The sequence below is a fragment of the Pristis pectinata genome, chromosome 2, assembly GCF_009764475.1.
Source record: "Pristis pectinata isolate sPriPec2 chromosome 2, sPriPec2.1.pri, whole genome shotgun sequence".
NCBI classification, from domain to species: domain Eukaryota; kingdom Metazoa; phylum Chordata; class Chondrichthyes; order Rhinopristiformes; family Pristidae; genus Pristis; species Pristis pectinata.
The window spans coordinates 85816758-85844324 of NC_067406.1; the positions used below are offsets into that span (position 1 = coordinate 85816758).

Here is a 27567-nt window from a genome sequence, read left to right on the forward strand (position 1 = left end):
CAGTAGAAGGTAACACAGCTGAAAACATGAAAGTGGGAAATTTAGTAAACTTTTCAAAATGTGACAATACTATTGGCAATGAATGTAACATGACGGCTGATGATAAATTTAATAAGAATATGATAGATATTGCCACTGTACCACTTTATGCTACTCTCCTATTGATCATGCTTTCCTTGGGCTGCACAGTTGACTTGAAGAAGCTGTGGGCTCACTTCAAGAGGCCATGGGGACTAGCTGTAGGTGTGATTTGTCAGTTTGGATTGATGCCATTCACTGCATTTATCCTTGCAATTTCTTTTAAGTTGAAACCTCTTCCAGCAATTGCTGTATTTGTTATGGGCTGTTGCCCTGGAGGGGCTATTTCTAATATAATGAGCTACTGGACAGATGGAGACATGGATCTCAGGTGAGTGTTTATGGTTTTCTCTCTCGCTCTCACTTACCATGTAAGGTTTATTTCTCTTCACTAATAAATCTAATACTTTTGTTAACATATTCATTCTCCTAAATATTTAAGTTATTTTTATTGTATTTGGCCAGTGTTTTCTTGCTAAAATAATCAAAATATTTATATAAATTTATACATGTCTAAATAGAGCTCCTGTGTAGAAATATCCCCATTGTTTAGAATTGTCCTTATTCTTACCTTCCATACTCAGATGATGTCCCTCCACCATATTTGAGACCTCCACTGTGATGCCTGAGCAACTTCTGCTCCATTTTCTTTTCAGATTTCCTAATGGAGCATTCCATCTGCCAGGACCATGTCTAATCCTGAATCTTCTAGTATCTCTTCTTCCCTAGACCCATGGAACCCACCTTTACAGATATTAGCCTCTTTACCTCCCTTCCTACTGTGCAGGACTTGAACTATTCTTTCCAAGTGAAACCATGCACTTTTAATTGCCCGGAAATTGTGTTGCATGCTGCCTGTGTTGTTTTGTCATTGCTATAGGGTCGATAGCCAACTTAAACCAAAATAAGTCTTGTTGCGATTATTTCTGGGTAGTTTCATGCCAGCTGTGAAATTTGATTCAATACACAAAAAGTGCTGGAGGAACTCAGCAGGTCAGGCAGCATCTACGGAGGGAAATAAACAGCTGATGTTTCGGGCCGAGACTCTTCAGCAGGACTGGAAAGGAAAAGGGCAGAAGCCAGAATAAGAAAGTGGGGGAAGGGGGAGGAGCACACGCAGGCAGGTGATAGGTTACTTCAGGAGGTAGGTTGGAAGGGGGGAGAGAAGATATAAGAAACTGAGAGGTGATAGGTAGAAGAGGCAAAGGGCTGGAGAAGGAGGAATCTTGTAGGAGAGGGCAGTGGGCCATGGAATAAAGGATGGGGGAGGGGAGGAGAGGAGATGGGCAGGTCATCAAGGTGGGGGAAGGGAGCCACAGGGACAAAGAAAGACATAGGAGTTGGGGGGGGAGGAAAAGAAGGGGTGGGGTTACTGGAAGTTTGATAAATTGATGTTGAGGGCATCAGGTTGGAGACTCCCAAGGCAGAGTATGAAATGTTGTTCCTCCAACCTGCATCTGGCCTCAATGTGGCAGTAGAGGAGGCCATGGATAGACACGTCAGTATGGGAGTGGGATGTGGAATTGAAGTGGGTGGCCACCGGGAGGCCCTGGCTGTTGCGGCGGTTTCTGCTGGGATTCACCCTTGAGTCCCATGTGTGTTTTTTGCATCAGGGATGCACATGATGATGTCATCCGGCATGCAGTGCTCCTTTTGAAGCGTCAGAGCCAAATATGAACCACGTTGACCTCGGGGGTGCCATTATAGAGCACTTGGAAGACAACATGGTCTTAAAAACGCAGCTCTAATCTGGGAGGTTGAAACATAAGCTTTACCTACATCTTTGGGCACCCCCCACCACCCCCCCCCCCCCCACCAATAACTTTCTGATCTTCAAGCTGCCTCCTGAGCCCCTAATCTGTGCCCAGCCAACCTTCAGTCTCATCCTCTCTCACCATCTGCATCCTGGTCTGGCTCCCACCCTCCTGCAGGCCACGCCAGTTCCCTGACCTCATTCGCTCACACAAGCGCTTGGCCAATTTCCACACCCCACAACAGAGGAACAGTAGGGTCATTCTCCCCACCAACAGAAGAATGGGTAGTTTACCCACCCCTCGTCAGAAGATCGGGTAACACAGAAGTAGATTGGGTAATTCCACCCCCCCATAGAAAAAAATCCAGCTGAACACCCCTTCCCTAACAGAATAAGTCTGGGGTAATTTTCCCCAACCCCACAACAGAGGGGAAGATACAGGTGATTTTTTTGGTCATTTTTCCCTCCAGACATCCAACAGCAGAAGAGTGAATTTTTCCCTATCCCCACAGAAACCGATTGAGGTGATTTCCCACCCCCCCCCCCCCCCCCACTCTCCCCCATAACTGATAGGGAGGATGGCAGCATCAGTCTTGCCATCCTCCTGTGGATGGTGCTGATAAAGGTGATCCAAGGGCTTCCTTCAGGCCACAGCCAAAGACCCAATCCTGCCAGTGGCTGACTTCCTGGACAAATGAGTGGACATGTTTCTTTTAGTGTGAAGGTGTGCAATATCTGATAATTTGCAGTCTCAACTATAGTTACAATTGAATTTTTATGTGGTGGAACCACACTAAATTGACAATTGTTTCATGCGTGTACTCCATGTCCCAACATGTGCTCCAGGAATAGAACCACACTTTCACAGCATCCTTTACTGTCTTATGATTCCAACATTGCGTTCAACACTTCTCAATAATTCTGTAATTCCCATTTACATCTCCTCTGGACTCATTTCTTTTTGTTTCTTTACTTGCTCCACTACTGTGGTGTGTTGTGGAGTTTGGTAGGCCATCTCATCCTTCGAGCCTGGTCTTCTATTCATCCTTTAGTGTCCAGAAATCTATTAATCTCTGTTTTGAATGGATACATTCTTGTGAGATCCCTTGTTCTTTAACATATCTGGCAGGTTTTTGTGTCTCCCTTTGTGAAGACAGTCGTAAAGTAATTTTTTAATTCCACAGCCTGATTATAATTTTTCCTGCCTCTGTGAGGGGCCAAAACTTGTCCTAACTGGTCTTTTCCCTTTTATGTACCTTTAAAAGCTTCTGCAGTGTGTCCTTGCGTTTCTTTCCAATCTACTCTCATGCCTTATCTTGCCTTACTTTTTAATCAATTTCTTGATTTTTTTTGCTGAGTTCTAACTTGCCTATCGATATTTTTGGCAATTTTATAAATTTCTTCCTGGGATTTGTCAGCCAAGGAAGCATCACATTTCTTGTAGGGCTTTGTGCCTTAAAGGAATTTATGCTTTGTAACTTGTGCATTATTTCTTTAAATACTAACCATTGCCTTTCCACTGTCATGCCTTTCAATGTAATCTGCCAAACAACCACAGCCAGCTCTCCTTTCATGCTTAATTTTGCATTGAACCATATCACTTTTAAACTCAATGTCAAATTCTGTCATGTCATGTTCACTCATCCTCAAAGGCCCCTTGGCACAAAGTTATCAGCTGCGCAAAGCGAGGTCTAAAGTAGCCTATTCCCTGGTGGTTTGGTCAACAATCTGATCTACAAAAGAATCTCTTAAACATCTCATAAGTTCACCTTCCACTTTATTACAGAAAATGTAACTCATCCAGTCTATATGTAAGTTAAAGTCATCCATTATTATTGCATTATCCTTGTCGCACCTCTGAAATTCAGTCCAATAATTAAAAAATAATGCTGTTACTTTTTGCACCGTGCAACTGAAAGTTGTTTTATTCCCCTGTGAATGAACCATGATAAAATGTATTTCCAAGCTGTCTTCCTTCATTTTGAACAATTGGGCAGGGATTTCCTATCATGAGTTGCTGTCTTAATGGATTATGGATGATGTTATTTCCTCATGCATCACCCCTTTTGTTGCTCTGCAGGGGAACTTGTCCCAGAACACTTGTTCTGGGAATGCTTAACAATGACTAAGTTTTACTATTGCACCAATCTAGGAAGCCTACAGGTAACTATAAAGTACAAACCTAAACCCTGGTCTCCCTGTGTTAATGTACTCTCATGCCAAACAACTTTTCAGGAAACCGCCTGACCTGCATTCCACCTATCCCATGATCTCCCCTCCCCCATACAAGTGCTGGCCTGATTTCTTTTCTCACCTCCCCCATTCCACAGGAAATAATAGTGCAGTTCTGATTCCTTTCCCACCTTCCAAAAACACATAAGGGTCATCTATCCATCTCCTTACTCACCACTCCCAAACCTCCACCACACATAAGAACACTGTCAGATCATCTCCGAGGAATACTGGTGTCCCTGTCTTAACATAAATTCCCTACCTTCAGCCTGAACAGGCCCATGTCTGAGCTCTGAAACCCATTGTAGGGAACATGAAAAAAGATCAATGTCTGGTGTTTTGTGATTTAACCAGTGGGCATTCGTGACTGTATTTTGGTACACTCGGATAATTGCCAAAATGTTTGTTGGTCTACTGCATTTGCACTGAATAACTAGGTAAATGTATCTGTATTACATGTCTGATTCCTCATAAATGTAATGTGAAGTTTTATGGATATTGTGTATCATTTTATTTGATCTTTAAATTTGCAATATATCAGACATCTTGCTGTTTGCAGAACAAGTTGTTTACAACTGGTTGCAAAATTCAGTCTATTCTTTAACTTAATATTTCTGAAGAGGGATTGCTTGTCAGTATTTTACTGTTTTAGAAAATAATAACTACTTTGTGTTTTGCAGTATTTTCATGACGGTCTTCTCAACACTCCTGGCCACCGGTTTCATGCCTTTAAGTCTTTTTATCTACTCAGCCATCTTGAAACAAGAAGATCAGAATACCAACATCACGACAGAAGTACCTTACAAAAACATAGGTGATCAAATTTATTTCTGTCTATTTATTTATTAGAAATATTAAAGTAATTTAAACAAATAAAATTCTTAAAGGGCTTGACAGGGTAGATGCAAGGATAAGGTTTCCACCAGATGTAGAGTCTAGAAACAAGGTTCACAATGTCAGAAAAAGGGATTAGCCATTCAGGACAGAGATGAGAAGAAGTTTCTTCACCCTGAGGAAAGTGAAATTAAAGTTCTCTACTCAAGAGAGTTGTGGAGACACTCTTGCTAAGTGTATTCAAGGCAAAGATGGATAGATTTTTAGATATTAAGGGATTAAAGAATGTGATGTTAATGCAGGTAAGTATTGCTGAGGTAAAAGTTCAGCTGTAAACTTACTGAATGTCAAAGAAGGAACAAGGAGTTGAATGGCTTACTCCTGCTTCTATTTCTTACATATTTGTTTAGCACCTCAGTGGAGGCCTCTGCCTCCATGAATACATGTTCTTTATGGTTTCTGATCAGCCCCACCTCTCCTCTTAGACCCCTTTTCTAGTTCAGAAGCCTATAGCATACTTAAGATTCCCTTTCTGTTTTCTGCCAGTCTTTCTCTCGCTCTCTCCTTGCCTCTCTTATTTCCTTTTTTACTTCCCCTCTGAACGTTCCGTAATCAACCTGGTTCTTGTCTGTGTCAACAATTTGTCATCTATCATTTGCTCTTTTTTTCTGTTATATTTCGTCTTTGTCTTTTTTGGCCATTCATGGAGATCTGGCATTTCTGCTCTTCTCCCTCAAAGGGTGTATCTAGAAAAAGCCGAAACGTCTCTACTCGCTTACAGTTTTGCCTGTCAAGCTTTACATCTAATTAACAGCAGGCCTGCATATTTGAGCCTTTTCCAAATGTTAACTTTTTGCCTAAGAATAATTTATTTCCCTTTCCAATGCTTTTCTAAAACCTGCAATAGGAGCATACTAATCAAGAATGTTCTTCAGAACAGACTTAAGAAACTCTTACCCCTCTTTTGCCTTCATGTGATTGCTATTCCAGTTTATAGTTCGACAGACTTAGTCCCCCATTATCACTACTTTATGGCTTTTGTACATCTCTGCAATTTATCTGCAAATTTGCTCCTCAATGACCTTCCCATTAGTCAATGGATGACAGTGAAGTCCCAGTGGGGTAATTGCACCTCTATTGTTTCTTCTAAGCAGAGAAATTCTGTCCATTATCACTCTGAAATATATTCTCTCCAGCCCTCCCCCCTCTCTGCAACTTAAAGCATGTTTGATTTTTGACTTTTCCTCTTTCTCCTGAAAATTCATCGACCTGACATGCTAACTCCTGTTTCTGTCTCCACAGATACTACCTGACCTGCTGAGTACTTGCAGCACTTTCTAGTTTTATTTCAGATCTCTAATATCTGTATGCTTCTTGTTTTCCTTGCTGTCTAAAAATATACACCGGTTTTCTATTTCTAAACCTCCTCCTGCATCCCACTCTGGCCACTCTTGCCATTTGCTTTCTACAACTGAAGATCCATCAAGAGGTCCACTAACTTCTCCACTGTTTTTGGTGAACCAAAATATCATTAAATTCTGTGTTTCATCTTTTTTCCCTGTTGCTTCTTGATCACTGCTGGTTTGATATAGTGTATATAATATATATATATATATATATATATATATATATATATATATATATATATATATATATATATTTATGGTGATTTTAGTTTGGACTTCAGATTCTGGACTGTCAATTGCATTGTTAAATCTGTTTAGATATCTCATTCCTGTGCTAATTGCTCTGTCTTTACACTAACCATTTCTTGGATTTTATCCATTGGTGATTTTTCTTAGCTGTGGAAATTTTCTCTCATTGCTCCACCTCTTTTATAGTGTCAATTACTGGGCAACAATGCACTTACATGCCTCTTTCAATGGCAAGTTCTAACTCCAGTTATACCCTACCTTAGCTTCCACTTTTCCCCTGTCAGTCTCCACATTGAGCACCAAATCTGCAGGTAGTTGTTCAGTAACTGTTCAGCCTGAGCTCATCTCAGTGAAGTAAAACAAGTAGAGATCGGATAATTCAGAACTAGTTTAAAAGTTTGTTAAAACACTGTAATTGAAGTAATGGAAAGCACTACAAATATTATAATGGAAAGTACAAAGGAATTATGATTTTTAAAAAACTGCAACATACTGTGCACTGATATGGCCTCCATACTCTAGCAATCTCAAACAACTTTAACTCTGAGCTGATTTCAATTTGCGTGTATTTCTCTCCAACTCAAACCCTGACTGTTTGTACATTTCTTATTCTGTTGACTCGAACAGTTGAGTCATAAGATCTCTATGGAAAAGCAGCTTCGACCATAGCGGTTCCAATTACTGAACTGGTGATAGGGTGGCGACTGCAGCAGTGATTGCTGCCTTCTCCTTCTCCTCCTATGGCCCTTTACCTATTTCAGTTAATCTTGAGGACAAGGTGGATTTTCTAATTATTCCTGATGGCAAGGTGGATTTTGCAGTGAAGGGCCAGTGTGGACAGCATATGGACTCCAAAGAGGATGAGTGAAAGGGACCATATGGAACATTTGAGTGAGTAGGTGTAATATGAAGGCACATGGCTGTCATGTGACGGAGGAAAGCATCGCTCATTGGGTCGTAAGCGACACCACTGTCAATCAAAGTTTGGCTCCATCCTACTCATTAGGTATAAACCTAAGGATTGGCCTTGGCGAGCACCTTTGTTCTTGGGCATACCTGACCATTGGCCTTGGTAAACACCTTTGTCCTTGACCCCAAATCATTGGCTTGTTTGAATTACCTGGTCTGGCTCCACCCAGCCTTCCAGCACTATAAGAGTTCCTCTATAACATGTTCCTGGCTCTTTCTCTCTCTTGACTGCCCCAGAAACCGTGGAACAACACTGAAGAGACCATTGGTAAGAGTGGCCCCTGCCACGAGGTTTAGGAGTGTCCTAGTAGATCCCAGGGAGCATTAGAGCTGATGCTTGTCCAGAGTCAGGGTGTTCAGGCATTGTATTGTTTATTCCTTGATCATTTGTAACCAGTTATTGTGTGTGTGTGTGTGTGTGTGTGTGTGTGTGTATCTCACCCTTGTTGCGATTTCCCTCACGTTCGCGATCTCCTGTTTATGTGTGTGCGAGTGTGCATCTGTTCCCATTCATTCTGTTCCCACGTTTGCCTTTGCGATTAAACTATTTTTAAGATCCAAAGACTGCGTCCAGAGTCCCCCATCTTTAAGACCCGAAAGAACCTTTTCACACAACAGTAGTGCTTTGGAATAGGGGATCAGGAATATTTGTGGACAGTTAAGTAAACAGTACTCTGTCCCTTATTTTGCTTGTGGTCACATGTCCATCATTCACCTTTTGATCATCACCAGCACAGCCTCCTGTTGGCACCAGTGTTATGTGCCATCTTCGTCAGGAAAAGAAACAGTTATATTGTGAATGAGTGTATTGGCAGTTCTGTTTGTGATCCCTCATAAATAGGCAAGAACTGTGAAATATATGTGAGGGATGTTCCCCCTTGGCCTCTATAGGTGGTCAACTGACGTAGTGGGCAAAGAAAAATTCAAACTAAAGTTTAGTACGCTCTTTATTGATACTCAGCACCCAGCACATAGATGCAATTATAAGGAAGATGCGCCAGCGTCTTTACTTTCTTAGGAGGTAGAGGAGGTTCGGCTTGTCACCGAACACTCTAACAAACTTCTACAGATGTGCTGTTGAAAACATCCTGACTGGTTGCATCATGGTCTGGTACGGCATTTCAAATGCGCAGGAATGCAAGAAGCTGCCGAAAGTAGTGGATTCTGCCCATTACATCATGGGCACATCCCTCCCCACCATCAGTAGTATCTGCAGGAGGTGCTGCCTCAAGAAGGCAACATCTATCATCAAAGATCCCCACCATCTGGGCCAGACCATCTTTTCGCAGCTACCATCGGGCAGGAGATACGGAAGCCTGAAGTTCCACACCATCAAGTTCAAGAACAGCTACTTCCCTTAAACCATTCAGTTCTTGAACCAGCCAGCAAAATCCTAATCACTACAGTTTAGCAACACTGTGAACATTTTGATCACTTTGCACTAAAATGGACTTAGTTTTTTTTAAATTATGTTCTTTCTTGTAAAAAGTGTGTATAATTTATGTTTAACATGTTTTTCTTGTGAATGCTGCTTGTATGATGCTATGTGCCTGTGATGTTGCAGCAAGTAAGTTTTTCATTGTACCTGTGCATACATGTACTTGTGCATATGACAATAAGCTTGACTTTGACTTTACTGGGATCACTTAAAGTATACAGTCATCCAATTCACCCTTATACCTCTCAATAACATTGCATTTAACTCATCGGAGACACAAGAGATTGTAGATGCTGGAACCTGGAGCCACAACAATCTGCTGGAGGAGCTCAGCAGGTCAAGCAGCATCTGGGGGGGGGGGGGGGCGCGCAGGGGGGAGGAATTGTCAACATTTTGGGTTAAAACCCTACATCAGAACTGTCACTGCTGATGTACGATGTTTCTTCTTTTATATGTTTTTACACTGATTTTTCAGAATGCTCCTTAAATCCTGTCTGAGCCTGTCAGACATAGAGAAGCATGGAATCAATTGCTCCTGGAAGTTTTCTCATGTGGTTCTCATGATCAAATCTTCCCATATGGGTATTTCACTGTTTAAACCCAGGCCTATGGTTATCTCTTATTACCTTTATAACAACTAGTTCTTCTGCCTACCATTGGGGCCTTTATACCATGGAAGATGTTTCAGAGTTTCTTATCTTGGTATGACCTAATAGCTGCTGTCTTGTTGTTTTCATTTTATTAGGTCTGTGAAACATTGAGCTCCAGCAAAGCCAGGAACTCGCTATTAGGGATAATGAGACTGGGAGACTGGTTACTTTTGCAACTCTGTTTCCTTATGTCAGGAAGGTCTGGTTACAATGAATATCTCACAGTTTACTTGCCACAGATGACTTCTCAGAGTAGCTCATGATTCACAGTTCAGAGATTAATCAACCAATCATTCCTAGAGAGCACTCTTCTAGTTAAGCAATCTTCAATTCCTTTTGAATTCCCAGAAAACTCTGCAGACCATTAACTTTCCTTGTACATGCCTGTTCAAAATGAAAACATATACAGTTGTTTTTTCTAGGATGGCTATTTATAACCCTTTACAAGGCACTTTTGTATTGTTCTATTTCTCTTACAATAATCCGTTGCTCAGGTAAAGTTGAGACGCAAGAGATTCTGCAGATGCTGGAATCTGGAGCAACACACACAAAGTGCTGGAGGAACTCAGAAGGTCAGGCAGCATCAGGTCAGGATGCTGCCTGACCTTCTGAGTTCCTCCAGCACTTTGTGTGTGTTGCTCAGGTAAAGTTGGCTTCTTTTCCCATCACACTTTGTGGAAACTAATGGGTGAGAAGTGCCTGTGAAGGATGGGATAGTGTAAGTTTTGTGAATGTCAGTGTATGATTGGATGGTGGATGGTAAGGTTGTGATGCTGCTAGGGAGAGGTTAAAAATGCCTGCAAATACTCCCGCCAGCTGATCTGTGCAGGATCTAAGGACATGGCTGGGGACTCCATCTGGGCCAGATGCTTTCTGCGTTTTGAGAAGGATGACATCTACTTGAGTGTTTCGGTAACACCATTATATGTATTTTGGAATGTGGAGTTTGTATCAATGTAATATCTGTATCTGCCACAGCAATCCCCTCCAACATCTAATGTATTAATTGCCCCCTAGACCTCCTTGCCCTGTCCAGAGAAAGAACATCTCTTTCCACTGTATCTCCTCTGCCACAATTTCTAGTGTTTTTATGAAATAAAGAGCTCCCTCCCATGCTTCCGAGGCATCCTGATAAGTTCCAATTGCCTGTCAGCAATGTACTCCACACTTCAGTAGAAGTGTATATATATGTGTGGAGCCCACTTGCACCTCTTTCTGAAAATTTCTCCTAATTAGTGCTTGATTGCAAAACCCAGAGTTGTCCATTTTAGCATCTGTGGCCACATTCAGATAATAGATAAAAGTGATTTGCCTCAAATTTGCAGCTCCTTAGCAGAACTGTTGCCAAAGTGGAACGAGAAACAAAGCATGCCCTGTCTCTAGAATTACTAAAGATTATCCTGCAGGAAAGGAGTAGTAGTTATATGCCCTCTAAATGTCACCAGCAAAAAGAGGTCAGTACTAGATTTCATTATACCATTGTCAACGTTAGAATTGCATACTTTATTAGATTGTCCAGTTTAGATACTTTCAAATGCTTAAAATAAATCAGCTACACTTAGAAGTAATCAGGGCAATAATTCAGGTTATTTTTCAAATTCTTAAGACACTGTCTGGATGGTCAGCCCAAGTTACAAGTACAAATCTCTGGAACAGTAACTGAGCCCAGAACATGAGGAACCACAGTTGGCAGCTGTTAGAGCCAAGTCTCAATCCAGTTTATTGTCAGTGTATCAACTCTAGTGGTGTGCACAAACAAATAAGAAAGGACTTATTTTCACGGTGCCTTTTACGTTATGATGCCTCAAGAGTACAACAGCTAATGAAGTTCAGGAAAAATGCAAACCATTTGTCTCCATTTAACTACTAGCAGCATAGTAGTGCAGCTAGTAGCACCAGAGTCCTGGCTTTAATCCTGACCTCTGGTTCTGTCTGTGTGTCCATATTCTCCCTGTGTCCATGAATTTCTTCAGGGTGTTCCGGTTTCCTCCTACATCACAAAGGTGTGCAGGGTGGTAGGTTAATTGCCCACTGTAAATCGCCCCCAGTGTTATAAGTAAGTGGAGGAAACTAGGATTGGGGGGGTTGGGGGTGGGGAGCGGTGTGGTTGCTGGGAAAGTGTGTGCAGATACAAAGTGTATCGAGTCCCTAGGCCCAGTACATTATGAGTGTCACTGGCTCAGAGGTTGCATTGAAATGCAGCCCGGTTCATGATAACAGGGATACTTGAAGACTGAACCCTGTGCCCATTGGTAGGGCTGTAAACTCTGGCTAGTGGCGTTCCTGAAAATTTGACCATGGCCCACCCATCCATGTGATAACATAATGCCTGATAGCTTGTCATCTGGTCATTTATGAAGATGTTACTGCACTTAGAACACAAGAATACAAGAAAATAGGAGCAGGATCAGGCCCTTCAAACCTGCCCTGCCATTTATTATGATCATGGCTGACCTATTTTGGCGTCAACTCCTCTTCTGTGCCATTTCTCCATACTCTTCTATTCCTCAATCTATCAAATATTTATCCACCTCCATATTAAATTCTTAGAATGATCCAGCTTCCACCACCTGCCAGGCCAGAGAATTCCAGAGATTCACCGCCCTCTGCAAGAAGAAATTTCTACATGCAGGCCATCCCTCGGTAATGGACAGGTTCTGTTTATACAGACATCTTTAAGTTGATTTTGTCCAAACTGGAAAATAAACAAAGATCACTCGATGTGGTAACCATACCTCCACAGTATTGTAGTGAATGGCAGCATAAACACATACTGTAAGACTGATAGGAAAGAACAATTACTGAAAGTGGTGAGAGAGAGGAAACTAGTTCTGCCAATCGTAGGAATGAATGTATGTACATTTGCAAAAAAACCTCCCTATTTTTAAACTCCAACTCCTTTGTAACGAAGGCCAAAATGCTGTTTGCCTTCTTAACTACTTGTTGGACCTGCCTGCAACTTTTTGTGATTCATGCACTAGAACAGCTTGATCCCTCTGTACTTCACTCCCTTGCAGTCCTTCTCCATTTAGATAACAATCTTCCTTTCGATTTCTCTTATTGAAGTGCATCACCTCGCACTGCCCCACATTCATCTCCATTTGCCAGTCTGTTGCCCACTCACTCAATCTATTTATATCCTGTTGCACAACCATAGTATCCTTATCACAACATGCCCTGCCACCTGTTTTTGTAGCTTTGACAAATTTGGAAACCTTACACGCTGTTTCTTCTTCCAGGTCATTGATATAAATTGTGAACAATTGTGGGCCAAGAACTGGTCCCTCTGGTACCCCACTAGTCACGTCCTTAGAGTCTGAGGATGACCCATTTATTCCAACTCTCTCTTTATTATGAGACAGCCAGTTTTCGATTCATTCTGACACACTTCCTCTGATACCAGGGGCTTTTGATTTATTTACCAGCCTCTCATGTGGCACCTTGTCAAATGGCTTTTGGAAATCTAGATACACTACATCTTTGAATTCCCCACTGTCAATTCTCCCTGTTATATCCTCAAAGGTTGAGGAAATTTATCAAACCTTTCATAAAATCATGTTTATTGAGTTTAATTATATTTAGCTTTCCTAAAGATTAGCTATTTCCTCTTTGATTATTGACTCTAGGATCTTGCCAACAATAGACGTTAAACTAACTGGCTCATCGTTCCCTGCCTTCTGCCCTTCTCCTTTTTTTGAACAAGGGAGCCACAGTGGCTGTTTTCCAATCTTTTGTCCCTTCCCAGAGTTTAGTGAGTTATGAAAAACTTTAACCAACTGTTGAAAGGTCACATTCTGGGGATCTATAGACTACTCCCACCCGTGTCTTCCTTCCCCTGCTATTCATGATTTCAACCCAAACCGATTCTACATCAGTATCCACTGCCTCTATTATCACAGCTTAGCACTGGTCTGGTACATTCCTTGATTAACAAGCTGTCCCACCTCCTTTTCTCATGGAACATCAAACAACCTGGAATAATGAGCACTCTGTCCTGGGGTTTCTGCAACCACATTTTTGTAATACGTAATACCTATTTAATCATACTCATATGTTGCTATCTGTGCTATCAACTCATCTATCTTGTTGAAAAAGCTTTGATTTTTCCAGTCATTTAGAAATCTGGATTTGCTTTGGTAACAGACTCACTATTTGATGGTCTTTACTTGTGGTTTTGCATCAGCAGCAGTTGTGTGAGACCCAGGAGTGTGGTGAAAAGATCTGGGACTCTGAGTGAATGTTTTGCAAAAGCCTAGTATTCAGGTACAGCAAGTAGGCCTGAGGAACTGAGTGGCGCGCTCCTGCTCCACATTTGTGTGTTCATGTAACATCAAACTGAAGGGCTGTTTCTGATTAACTGATTGTTGTAAAATATTACTTTTGCTTCTGAAATAGGTATTGCATTGGTTTTTTTGAGCATCCCAATAGTATTTGGAATTTGCATTGCAAGGAAGTGGCCTAAACAATCAAAAATCCTTCTAAAAGTAAGTTGATATCTTCTGTTTGTATAAACCCTTAACACAGAATAACTTAGCAATAAATATCAATTGATGTAAAGTATATTTGTTTTGTCAATTGTTGCATCAGTGATACATAGATACAAAAGTTTACCCAATCTCTTAATTTCTTACTATCTCTTTGTAACTTAATGATCCAATGTATGCTTTTTTTCAATATTACTTGCCTTTCTATCATTGACAGATCTTGTTTGAGTTGGTTATCGATATGATGAACACTTGTGATCATAATATTTTCTTATGGAACACCACAAGTCAGGTTTTGCCAATTTGACCATTAGTCCTGCCCTCTGACTCCTGTGGCTCGGTCTATTTCCTAACCAGGTCAATCATTTGCCTTCTTTTCCCTCAGCTTTAACTTTGGCTGCCCTTGTCAAATGTCTTGGGAAACCATTTAAATAACACCCATACACACTCCTATCTGCTTGACTGTCAACTTTGCAAAAGATAAATTACCTTTCTGGGAGGACCATGCTGATTCTCTTGTATCCGTTAAAAATACTTCAAAGTCTTCATTTACTCTATACTTAATCATGGACTATAACAATTTCCCAGCAATGGATGCTAAACTAACTGTTCTATCAGTTGCTGGTTTTTATTATTCTCTTTCTTTAATAAGGCGGCAACATGCACGATTTCAAACTGAAAGAAATGGTTGCTGAATCAAGGGCTTTGGAAGAAATTCATTAGGATGTTAGCAATATTTTCAACAATACTATCAAGAGGCCAAAGTTGGAAAAGAAGAGAATATCTGAAAACATTTGCACAATTTAGTGACAATGGAACAGGTGGAAATAATGTTGAGGAGGTGGAGTTTGGTGTTAGCCTGCTGATGGAAACTGATGTCATATTTTCAGATGCTGTCACCATGAGGCAGCATATAGATGAGAAATAGGAGAGGCCAATCACTGTGGGACACCAGAGGTAAAGGTGTGAGGCGAATAAAGGCCAATGAACCATTTTCCTTCTTAATTGTTTGTTGGATCTGAATGGTAATAGACAATGGGTAAGACAGGACAAATAGGAGTGGAAGAAGATGATGTGACTTCATCCAGCCAGATGATGCAAAAGTGTTGAAAGTGTGATCAACTGTGTCAAAGGCTGCAGGTATGTTGAAAAGGCCAAGGGATGATTAGAGTGTGTTATGTATCTTTGATAAGAATCACTTTGGTACTATGTTAGAAATAGTGAGCAGGATTGGATAGGTTCAGACTTGGAGTTCCAGGAAAGGTGAGCATGGATTTCAGAGATGACAACTTACTTCTGGGTTTTAGAGAGGGAAGAGAGATTGCACAAAGGGTTGTATTTGCACAGGCGTGGGGTTAGGCATTTGTTTTTGAGTTCTGGTGACAGCAAATTTACTAGAGATGCCGAAAGTATCTGAGGAGGGAGAACTCGGCCAACATGGGGACTGGGGAGTGCTGTGGGGAGGTTAGCAGTTGAGGGAATAGGATGTGAATCTTGTTGGTGATGCCAGCTTGAACACACGAGGAGAGACATTAGAGGAATTGGAGAATGATGTGAGTTCAGAATTTGGCCAGGAGATCTTTAAAGGAAGTTTGGTCCATTGGGCTGATGAGGGAATTAAGTCATAACATCATGGAGTTGTAGAGGACAGAAACTGGCCACTCAGCCCACCATGTCCCTGCCGACCTTTTTGCCTATCCCCATTTGCCCACTTCTAGTCCTTGCCTATTTAAATGCCCGTCTAAGTGCCTCTAAAACGCAAGTTCCAGATATCATCCGTTCTCTATGTAAAAAAAAGTTTCTCCTCAAATCCCCTTTAAATCTCCTTCCTCTTACCTTAAACTTATGCCCTCTTGTTTTTGATACCCCCACCATGGGAAAGAAAGATTCTGACTATCTACCCGATACATACCTCTTATAATTTTATATGTTTTTTATAACTATATATACCTCTATCAGGTCACCTCTCAGCCTCCTTCCCTCCAAGGAAAACAAACCCAACCTATCCAATCTGTCCCCATAACTAAAGTCCTCCAATTCAGGCAACATCCTGGCAAATCTGCTCCACACTCTGTCCAGCACCACCACATCCTTCCTATGGTATGGTGACCAGAACTGTGCATAATACCAAGAGTGGTCTAACCAGTGTTTTGTACAGTTGCAACATAACGTCACAACTTTTATATTTCCAGGCCCCTATCTATGAAGGCAAGCATGCCATATGCCTTCTTCACCATCTTGCGTTGCCACTTTCAGGGAACAATGGACTTGAACCCCGAGGTCCTTCTGTTCATCAACACCCTTTGGCGCCCTACCATTTCCTGTATATTGCTTCCCCTATTTGACTTCCCAAAATGCATCACCTTGCACTTTCTGGGATTAAATTCCATCTGCTAATGCTCTGCTCAACTTTTTATCTGATCTATATCCTGCTGTAGCCTTAGACAGCCTTCCTTGCTATCCACAACACCACCAATTTCCATATCATCCACAAACTTCGTAATCATTCTTCCCACATTCACATTCAAGCTGTTAATATATATCACAAACAACAAGGGTCCCAGCACCAATCCCTGCAGTACACCACCGGTCACAGACTTGCAATCGGAATAGCATCCTTTCACTTTCACCCTCTTGCCTCCTATCACCAAGTCAACTTTGGATCTGGATCTATTTGCCAGTTTGCTCTGGATCCCATGTACTTGAACCTTCTGGACAAGCCTCCCATGCATGACCTTGTCAAATGCCTCACAAAGGTCCATCTAGACAAGACCCTATCTTCATCAATCTTCTTAGTTACCTCCTTAAATAACTCAATCAAATGAGCAAGGCAGGATTTCCCCTGCAGGAGCCATACGGATTATCCCTGATCAGCCCCTGCCTTTCCGAATGTATTTTATCCTATCCCTTAGAATTTTCTCCAATAATTTCCCTACCACTGATGAAATGCCACGGGCCTGTAGTCACCTGCCTTATCTTGGCTGCCCTTCTTAAAGAAAAGAATGACATTAGCTATCCTACGATATTGGTCTAGTTCTTCACTTCTAGCTAATGAAGTTGCAAAAATCTCCATCAGGGTCCCAGCTATCTCCTCCCTTGCTTCCGTGGCATCTTGATATCGATAACATCTGGCTCTGGTGGTTTATTCAATCCTTTTGCATTCCATGACACCTAACACCTACCTCTTCTTAATACTGACAAGCTCCAAGATATCAACAACCCCCTCTCTGAACTCACTACATTCAGCGCCTCTATCCTTGGTGAATACAGTGGAGAAGTGTTCATTTTGGACTTCCCACATCCCTTGGCTTCACACGTAGATTACCCCTTTGGTCCCCAAGAGGATCCACTCTTCCCATGACTACCCTCTTGCTCCTAATATACTTACAGAATGTCTTACTCGGCAAGGATATTTCATAGCTCCTTTCTGCCCTCCTAATTTATTTCTTAAGTTCTCTCCTACACCCTTTATATTCTTCAAGAGACTCACTCAATTCCAATTGCCTATACCTGACATATGCTTCATTTTTATTTGATCAAACCTTCAATATCCTTTGTCAACTGGAACATACAGGCCCTGAACTTATACTAACTCTCTTTTAAAAGACTCTCCTTGCCAGATGGCACTTTGCCTGCAAGCACCTGCTACAAATCTACTTTTGCCAGGTCGTCTCTTATGCTATTGAAATCGAGTCCCCCAATTTATACCTTAACTTTAGGACTAACCTTATCCCTTTCCATAACTACTTTGAAACTTACAGAATTATGGTTGCTGTTCCCAAAGTGTTCCCCCACTAACACTTACACACCTGCCGGTTTCATTTCCTAACACAGGGTCAAGTACTGTGCTCTCTCTAGTGGGACTCTCTACATAGTATCTCAAAAAACTCTCTTGGATTAACTTAACAAATTCTACCCCATCTAAGCCCCTTGTATGAAGGCACCATAGAAACGATCCTTTCCAGATATATCACGGCTTGGTATGGCAACTACTCTGCCTGAGATCGCAAGAAACTGCAGGGAGTTGTGGACACAGCTCAGCACATCATGGAAACCAGCATCCCCTCCAGGGACTCTGTTTACACTTCTCACTGCCTCAGTAAAGCAGCCAACATAATCAAAAACCCCACCCACCCCGGACATTCTCTCTTCTCCCCCCTCCCATCGGGTAGAAGATACAAAAGCCTGAAAGCATGTACTACCAGGCTCAAGGACAGCTTCTATCCCACTGTTATATGACTATTGAACTGTCTCCTTGTACGATAAGATGGACTCCTGACCTCACAATCTACCTCATTACAGCCTTGCACCTTATTCTCTGCCCGCACTGCGTATTCTCTGTAAATGTAGCACATTACTCTATGACACTAATTACTCTCGCCTTCCCCCAGTCGCTGCCTCACCTCCCCCTTAAAGTTGAGATTCCTCTCATTTCTGGCACTCCATCTACCATACCCACATATTCCTTGGGCATTTGACCTTAAATAACACATGTATGTCATTTTGGTGCATCTGGCGAATTTCAATAATTTCTTTGGGCTTGCGTCAGAATTCTGTCTTCCCACGAGAAATCCTAAGAGAGGGCAGCGCATACAGAATGTTCTGCTTCTCCCTGGGGGTGAAGGGTTTATGGATGGTAGTGATTAGTGTCAGGAGCCAGCTGGGGTCATCAGGATCCCAGGCCTGTCATTTTCTGACCGCAATAGGTGCCAACAGACATGGCTGGGTATAACTTCTCCTGTATGCTAGCACATTCCCACTTGTCAAGTAGTACCTTCCAATCTACCTTGTCACCTTCCCCTTTGGCCATTCCCATACCTGCCACCCAGCGATCTCCCAGCTGCTGAGCCTTTCCCCATTTATCCTTCAAACTATCCAGGTCCCTGACTAATTGGTCTCTTTAAATTGGGGGTATTCCTACACTCTTATGCTGTTTAGAACTCCATTTAAGAAGGTGAACAAATTCATTCATTATGTTTAGAATTTTTTATTTGTGCTATTGCTAATCAATTTGAGCGGAAACTTAGGAATAAGTCTACCATTGCAAAATCAGGTTTCTCCAATACATTCCAGGTGCCTTTTACAGATTGTGGCTTTAGCTGGGTTTCTGGTTCATTTACACTGCCCTGGATATCCCGATCAGGAAAGTGGGGGGAGGAGCGGCGGGGGCAGACCTGCCTTTCAGCAGTTGTTTGATGGTGTATTTTGCAGTATGTTACACTTCACATAGGATAAGAAAAACTAAAGGGATCAGTTAGCTTCACGAAGGTAGGCCTTGGGTTCACTGTGGGGGGAGATTGCCCTAATTTCACCAATTTTTTTCTGCGGTTCACTCAGCAAGGGTGTCGGGCTGCCTCACCTTATCTGAGTGCAGGCTGATTTTATGCTAATAAAACAGGAAAAGTGCCTCACAGAGATGTATAGCCCACCCCAAATGGTTATGATACTCTCTCCAAGGTATGTCAATAGCAGAGCACAACTGTGAGTGAGCATTCCAGCTCAAAATATTTTCATCTTAAATAGCCCATAGAATTTCAAACTCATCGGGGAATGATGTAACTTGGCAATATTGATTGAAGTGTGCTTTATTGCTCTCTCTCTCTCAATTATATGTCATCTTGTTGGGTGTCTTTTGAAAATCTAAATATGCTTCATCCACTTCAGGAGGTAATGTGATGGTATGGCTTGAGGATTGGTTAAGAGATAGAGAACAGAGAGAACAAATTGGTCATTTTTGGGCTGAGAGCTATAACTTGGGTGCTGCAGTGACCGATAATGTTTCCCCAGCTTTTCACAATCTTTGTCAATGACTTGAATAAGGCAACCAAGTGTAATGTTTCCAGGTTTGCTGTTAGTACAATGTTATGTACAAAGTAGCAAGTGTTATGAAGAAGACGTAAAGATACCTTGGAGCTTAGAAACAGGATACGTGAACAGATGAGGATATGGCAGATAGACTATCGAGTTGTAAGATCATACACTTGGCAGAAAAAGTAGAAAATTGGAGTATTTTTAAATGTAAAGTATTGAAAGTATTCAGGGGGACCTGAGTGTCCTTTTATTTAAACTATTGTAAAGTCAACATGTAGATCAAGGAATTATGAAAATAGTGTGTTGACTTTTATTGCCAGAGGATATAAGAGTAAAGATGTCTCGTTGTAATCACATAGGGTCCTGGTGAGACTGCACCTGGAATATTGTGTATGTCCGGTCTCTTATCCGAGGAAAGAGTAACTGTGATAGAGTTAGTGCAACAAAGGTTTACCAGATTGATTCCTGGAATGGGGGAGTGTTCTGATGATAAATTAAGCATACTGGGTATTTCAGAAGAATAGGTGGTGATCTCATGGATATGTACAATATCCATATATCATGGATATATTGGTGGCATGGTAGTGTAGCGCCAGCGATCGGGGTTCAATTCCCGTCACTGTCTGTAAGGAATTTGTACGTTCTCCCGTGTCTGCGTGGGTTTCCTCCGGGTGCTCCGGTTTCCTCCACATTGCAAAGACGTATGGGTAGGTTAATGGGCGGCACGGTAGCGTAGCAGTTAGCGTGACACTATTACAGCGCCAGCGATCAGGGTTCGATTCCTGTCACTGTCTGTAAGGAATTTGTACGTTCTCCCGTGTCTGCGTGGGTTTCCTCCGGGTGCTCCAGTTTCCTCCCACATTGCAAAGACGTACAGATAGGTTAATTTGGGTTTAAAATGGACGGCGCGGACTCGTTGGGCCAGAAGGGCCTGTCACCACGCCTGTAAATAAAATTTTTAAAAAACTAAAAAAAAAATTTTGACAGGTCTCAACAGGGTTGCTGCATAGAATCTTTTTCCTCTGGCTGGGTCTCGAGAATCAGTGGTTGCAGTTTCAAACATAATAAAGGGGCTGACTATTCAGGACAAGAATGAGAAGTTTCTTCTGCCAGAAATATATGGATCTTCATAAGAAAACCTAGGCCATTGGGTCTAGGGGATTTGTCAGCCTCTGTTCCCATTAGTTGCCTGTAATTTATCCTCTTGTGATAATTGTTTTAAGTTCCTCAGTCCTTCAGTACCCCTTGACTGTATGCTGCCATTTGCCTGCATATAGTGGTTTCTACATTGAAGATATATACAAAATATCTGTCCAGGGCTTCTGCCATTTCCTTAATCCCTTGTATTAATTCCCCAGTCTTGTCCACTAAATGGCTAATTTTAATGATCTTTTTGTCAACCCTTTCCAAAATGTTTCTTATTCTTGTGGCCAAACACTAATTGTTGCAACATTCTGATTTACAGACAGAAAGTATAAACATAATTTAGCCATTGTATCATTTTAATTACCATTGGTACAATTCCTGGAGTGGACACGCCCTATTCAGAGCATTTTGGATAGAAAACATGAGATCCCAACAGAGCCAGGCACTGATCCTTTTGCTGGGACTTAGTCTGGAATCCATCGAGACCCTTCCTTGACGCCAGTTAGAACTTTGAAGCTAATATGTTTGCTAGTTTTTGAAAGTTAAGAGGAAACAGGTATTTTGTATTTTATTTTCAGAAATACTCTTTACTTTTGTTTTATCTTTTTGCCCATTCTATCTCTTCCCACGTTATCCTTTTCTTCCTGAATTCTGTGCTTCAACAAGCCTTACTCCAGTTTCCCTTCACCTCTGTATTCTCAGTTGCTTCCTACACATAGTAAGCAACAGATGTCAAACTCCTTTCCTACTAACCCCTCCTATTGTTTGGAGATACAGTACACACAGTGTTCGTCTCAGAGAATTCTTATCTTAAACTGCATCCCAACTTAAATAACAAATGCTTCTATTTCCACACAGGTTGGAACTGCTGCTGGCGCAGTCATATTTTTTATCATAGCATTGACAACCTCACTGCTATACAGAGGAGCATGGAATGCTGACTTATCATTGCTCATCATTGGAGCCATCAACCCTCTGATTGGTTACACTGCAGGTTTTGTTCTCGCTCTGATCTTGCAGCAATCGTGGAAGAGGTAACTTAAAACATTTCTGTACTTTTGAGCCATTTGGTCAACATTTCCCTGAAGCTAGTTTGTTGGATGTTGATAGATTACTAATTGGCTATGTAAAAATTACCATGTTTTTGTGGATAGAGTATACTTCCAAAAAAAAATTCCACATTACCTGCTAGATGTAAATGTACTGTCAACACTGGAACAGCCTGGATAAAGGAGATGCTAACTTTATTTGTAGATCAACTGTATTGTCAGGCCTCCATGATGTTTGCTGTGTCCAAAGTACTTAGCTCTTCTTAATGTCTTAATGTGAATTAAACTGACCAGATGTTGGTAATGGGTTGGGGGGGGGGGGGTTGGTGGTGGTGGTGGTGGTGGAGGGGTTTGAATTGGATCATCCACTCAGGCTGAAGGCATGTGCAAATACTTCAGCCTTGTCCCTTGTAGTTACATGCTGGGCTCCACCATCAAGATGGGAGATATTTCCGCAGCCTCTATCTGTTCTTCCACATAATTTTTAATTTGATTAAGAACATAAGTACATAAGAAAGTAGGAGCAGGAGAAGACCACTCATGGCAGCCCCGTCATTCAACATGACCATTTCTGGTCTGCTCCATTTCTCATCCCCCCGTGCCAGTTCTCCAGAGTTCCCAGATTTTACAAAAAAAATTATCTACTTCCTCTTTAAATACCTTCATTGATCTAGCCTCCACAACAAGTTCCTACCCACCTCAGTTTTAAATGACTACCCCTAATCGTGTTACTGTGCCCTTTGACATTCTGACACTGGTGGAAACAACTTGATATCTACCCTTCTGCTTAGAACTCTGCCTTCCCCAGTGAGTACCATATCAGCCTGGAATTGGCAAGGACCAGAGGCAGAGAATTCTGTCAATTTTCCATCAGAGTTACAATAGGCTGTTAGAAGAATCCCTGAGGAAATTCTTTGCCAAGGCAGTTAATGTACAAGTGGCTCTGTGCAATAGCTTCACTAAATTTTGTCCTATTTTGAATCAAGTGTTTTGCAGCTCTTAGTCTTTTACGCTCTGCTTTGAACCAGGGTTAGTCACTTGATAGGATGTACTGTTTTCTGCTGCTGATGGCTTACAGCATTTCCTGGATACCCAATTTTAATCAGCTAGTTCTGTCGTTGATCCATCTCATTTAGCACAGTTAGGTGCCACGCTACATGATGAAGGCTGGACAGAAGTTTTGTTTGGTGGCTACCTGTCACTACTACTGCGGACAGCCACATCAGCAATTGGTGCAAAGTATGAAGTAATGCATTTTGGGAAGTTAAACCAAGGCAGAACATATACAGTGACTGCCAAGGCCCTGGGGAGTGCTGTAGCACGGAGAGGCCCAGGGGTACAAAACATACTTTCCTGAAAGTGGTAGACAAGGTGGTGAAAAAGGCATATGGCATGTCTTCCTTCATCAGCTGGGGCATTGAGTATAAGAGTTGGGACGTCATGTTACAGCTGTCAAGATGTTGGTGAGATTGCACCTAGGATATTGTGTGCCCTTCTGGTTGCCACACTATAGGAAGGATGTGATTAAGATAGAGAGGGCACAGAAAAGATCCACAAGGATGTTACTCGGACTGGAGGGCTTGAATTATGAGGAGAGACTGGATAGGCTTGGACTGTTTCCCCTGGAGCAAAGGAGGCTGAAGGGTGACATTATAAAGGTTTATAAAATCATGAGGGGCATAGATAAGGTAGATGGTCACAGTCTCTTCCCCAAGATAGGGGAGTCTAAAAATAGAAGAAAGACATTGGTTTAAGGTGAGAAGGGAAGGATTTAGAAGGGACCTTAGTGGCAAGTTTTTCACACAGACATTGGTGAGTGTAGGGAACAAGCTGCCAGAGGAAGTGGTAGAGGTGGGTACGATAACAATGTTTAAAGGACACTTAGACAGATGCATGGATAGGGAAGGTTTATAGGGATATGGTCCAAATTCAGACAAATGGGACGAACTGAGAAAGGCACCCTTGACTCTATGGAAGGTCGATGATGATGATGTCATGTGGATTAATTACTCATATTGGTTCCCTCACCATCAAACAGATAGAACTATGCCCTTCATGATGTATCCAGTCTAGCTGGTGGCAGACAGTGGACGTTGAAATCTCCTGTGCAGTGATTATTTTGTGGCCTTGTTTCTTGCAGAGATTTCTTTGGTGATATCTAACATGATGCAGTATTGATTAATTCATCATTAGTGTGAGGCAGGAGGAGTATAATCAGATGTGATCGTCAGGAGGTTCTCTTGATTTTGCCTGACCGAATGACTTGAGACTTCATATTCAATATTTCCAGTCATATCTCCTGGGTCCTCACTGCTGATGGAGCAGTCATGTTAGGAGACCGGATGTACCCTGAGGCAGTGCTGAGCATGTGTGGGGTGCTGCATAGTGGCTGATGAACACGATTCTTGCGTGAGGCCACTGAATGATCACCTTTTGATCTAAAATATTCCCAATTTTTAAGAGGAGAACTACCATTTCAGCATTTCTTTATTTAAATTTGTGATTAGTACTTTTGTTGTTTAGATGACTAGATCAAGTGAGTTAATATTATGTCAGAAATCTGATTACTTGTAATTTAGCAGAGCATATAATTTAGTAATACAGTTTAGGAAAACTGTGCAATAATTGTCCTAATTGAATTGTTTTTTTGTCTCACAGGTGTCGAACAATAGCTTTTGAAACCGGGACACAAAATGGACAGCTTTGTACAACAATTCTAATGCTATCCTTTGGGTCAGAAGAGCTCAAGTTAATGTTTGCATACCCTGTCATTTATATTTTCTTTCAAATATTTCATGGATTAATACTCGTCATAGGTAGGTGCACTTACTGTGAAATGAAAGAAGTGACTGAAAATTTTTGTCAACACTTAGCAGACAATTTCTGACAAGTAGAAAGGGCTCTGCTTGCAGGATTCAAACCTCTGGTGGAGTGGGGATGGTGGAACGGACAGGGGTTAGAGGGCTGGATGGGAAAAATAGGCTTTGCAATTATTGCAGGATACAAAGGTAGATGAGAAAATAAATGAATAGTAGTGGGATTTAAAAAAACATTGCATTGCATTCTGAAGTTCAGTTAACAAAAGCTGTTTTAGATTAAATGATTTTTGAAGCAGAAAACTATTAACGTAGAAATAGAAACTTGAGTAGACCATATGCCCCATCTTGTCTGCTCTGTCATCAGTCAGATCAGGATTGATCTTTTACCTCAGCACCACTTACCTGCACTAACCCCATATACCATGATTCTGTTTATATCTAAAAACCCATCAATCTCTGTTTAAAACATACTTTGCAACTGAGCCTCCAAATCCCTTGGGGGGAGAATTCCAATCCCTTTGGTGAAGCCATTTCTTCACATCTCAGTGCTGAATAGCCAAGCCCTTATTTTCCATGAACAAGAAGCCCAGGTTTGCTAATTGCCATGGGAGAATTATGGTGAATGATATACATGCATGCATTTACATACTATTCGTACTTATACATTTCTAGCTTCACTGGCCAGAATATTATGAATATGATCTAGAAAGTCTTTTGAATGCAATAATATTAATATCAAGGCAGTCAGGAATTTAGTGATGAAAGTTAATATGTGCTTAAAGTCACTGGGTACTGGTGGATAAACATTGTTCCTGCTCCATTTGTGATAATTATTGCACATTGTTCTTAAAGTTAACCTTTTTTATGCAAATTAATTTTTTTGCAGTTTTGTTTTGTAATATATAGTTTTATTTTTGTTTACAATCAGTCTATCAGCTATATAAAAGATTCAGAAGATCCACATCTCACAATGGCTAGAAGAAATTCAATGACCAAAGAAGGGAGAACAATGCAGCAGCAGATGAGAACACTTATGAAATTACTCAATCAATTCAAGAAGCGGAATTGAATACTTCAAAGATTTCAAAAGAATTACTAGAAAATAATTAGATTTGTTCTTCTAATTCTCGATATTGTCTCATTACCTTGTGATTTCTGACATACTCCATATTTCCCTTTAACTGGTTCTCTCAATTTTCACATTAAATTGCATTGCCAATATTTCTTTTTTAAATTTATCCACTTAAGTTCAAATGCACCAATGGCTTCATTAGGGAAAAGTTAAAATGGGACTTTAGGATATCGGCACAGAAGTGGTTAATTAACAAAATTATTTGCTAAAATTTAATGAAAAAGGATTTGAAATGATCACATTAAATGTTTGTATGAAGGCTTTACCTGGTGTAATTTTGAGGCTGCCATCACAAGAATGTTGATGGGAATAGTCTTTCAATTATGTATAGGTAACAGTGAAACTGAATGTACCGAGAAATTTTAAACTAAAAATCATTGAGTGGGTTACAAAACTCAGTCCCTGTGTCAAGTGTGGGCAATGAAAAAGACCCATTTTAAAGGTACCAGTGTTCAATTATAGAACCTGTTATAGGCTGCACTGTATTTGGCATTTGCAGTATTAGAAATTTTTCTGTGTAACTGCTTATTTTACTGTACAGACACAAGTCTTCCCAATTGCTTCCCATTGCCAGATTGACAATGAATAGAGCTCCGCTCCTACTGGTTGAATTTCCTGGGCCTCTGTCTCTTTGTCTTTGCTGACTTATTTTCCTCATCCCTGGACCCTTTCTGTCTGTGAACTGAAAATTCCTGGCCTTGGTCCCTGGACTTCAGATAATATAACTTCTTGGATCTCAATCTTTAATCCATTGCTGAGAATTGCTAGCTTTCCATGAACTGATTTTCCTAAGCCATGATGAACACCTCTTAGCTGATTGTATTCCTTGGACTTCATTTGGAAACCCAACTTTAACCAGATTCCTAAATTCATTCCGGATTTGGCTCAGAATTTTCAAGATGGTGCTTTTATTGAATTCAGCAACATTTTTCCTTTCACTTTACAAAAGCTGTTGTTGGTCAGACACAAATCTCAAAAATTGTCCAATTATGTCTCGGGGAGCTTTGACAAAAAAAAAGAATCATTTACATTTTAGGTAGTTAGCTTCAAATTCATTCTGAATGGAAGTGGCAAAGCTGTAAAGCTGAATTTTGCTGGGTCACATTTTTACATTAATCACTTGCATTTGACTTTGTATAATACAAATTAAGTAGACTTTCCCAAGATGGCTGTATGAAAAAATATCAAAAATTGAACAAGTTTCATGAGATTTTTCTTGAACAGGTGATTCAGCAAGTGACTTCATTTATCGTTATGTAGTTTTGACTTGTTTAATTGTATATTTTCCATCGATAACTACAAGAAGTCAATTCTTTTATTACTGTAAATGCAATTATTTTCAGTATACAAATAATATTTAACCAATTTTAAGTGAACTATTTTGTTATATTGGAATTTTTTAACCTGGAGAATTTTTATGCTTAATGTTTATATCTGTTTGTATTCCATTTTATGGCATTAGAAATAGTTAATCAAAATAAATAGTGTATCCCCGTGTTACAGAGGGGTTGCATTCC

General features: G+C 41.0%; 1 protein-coding gene across 1 annotated transcript; it reads left to right on the top strand.

Moving 5' to 3' along the window:
* LOC127567507 (sodium-dependent organic anion transporter-like) lies at positions 1-27567 on the top strand. Its single transcript, XM_052010490.1, has 6 exons — positions 1-409; positions 4744-4877; positions 14005-14093; positions 21909-22084; positions 24758-24915; positions 25847-27567. Exons 1-6 carry the CDS (start codon positions 27-29, stop codon positions 25894-25896), a joined length of 990 nt encoding a protein of 329 aa, XP_051866450.1. The 5' UTR covers positions 1-26; the 3' UTR covers positions 25897-27567.

Bases quoted from the DNA above. Each gene is read 5' to 3' on its own strand.
- LOC127567507 (XM_052010490.1), top strand. From the start codon at position 27: ATGAAAGTGGGAAATTTAGTAAACTTTTCAAAATGTGACAATACTATT. The intron at 410-4,743 runs GTGAGTGTTTAT...TGTGTTTTGCAG, and splicing joins GATGGAGACATGGATCTCAG to TATTTTCATGACGGTCTTCT. The intron at 14,094-21,908 runs GTAAGTTGATAT...ATTTCCACACAG, and splicing joins AATCAAAAATCCTTCTAAAA to GTTGGAACTGCTGCTGGCGC.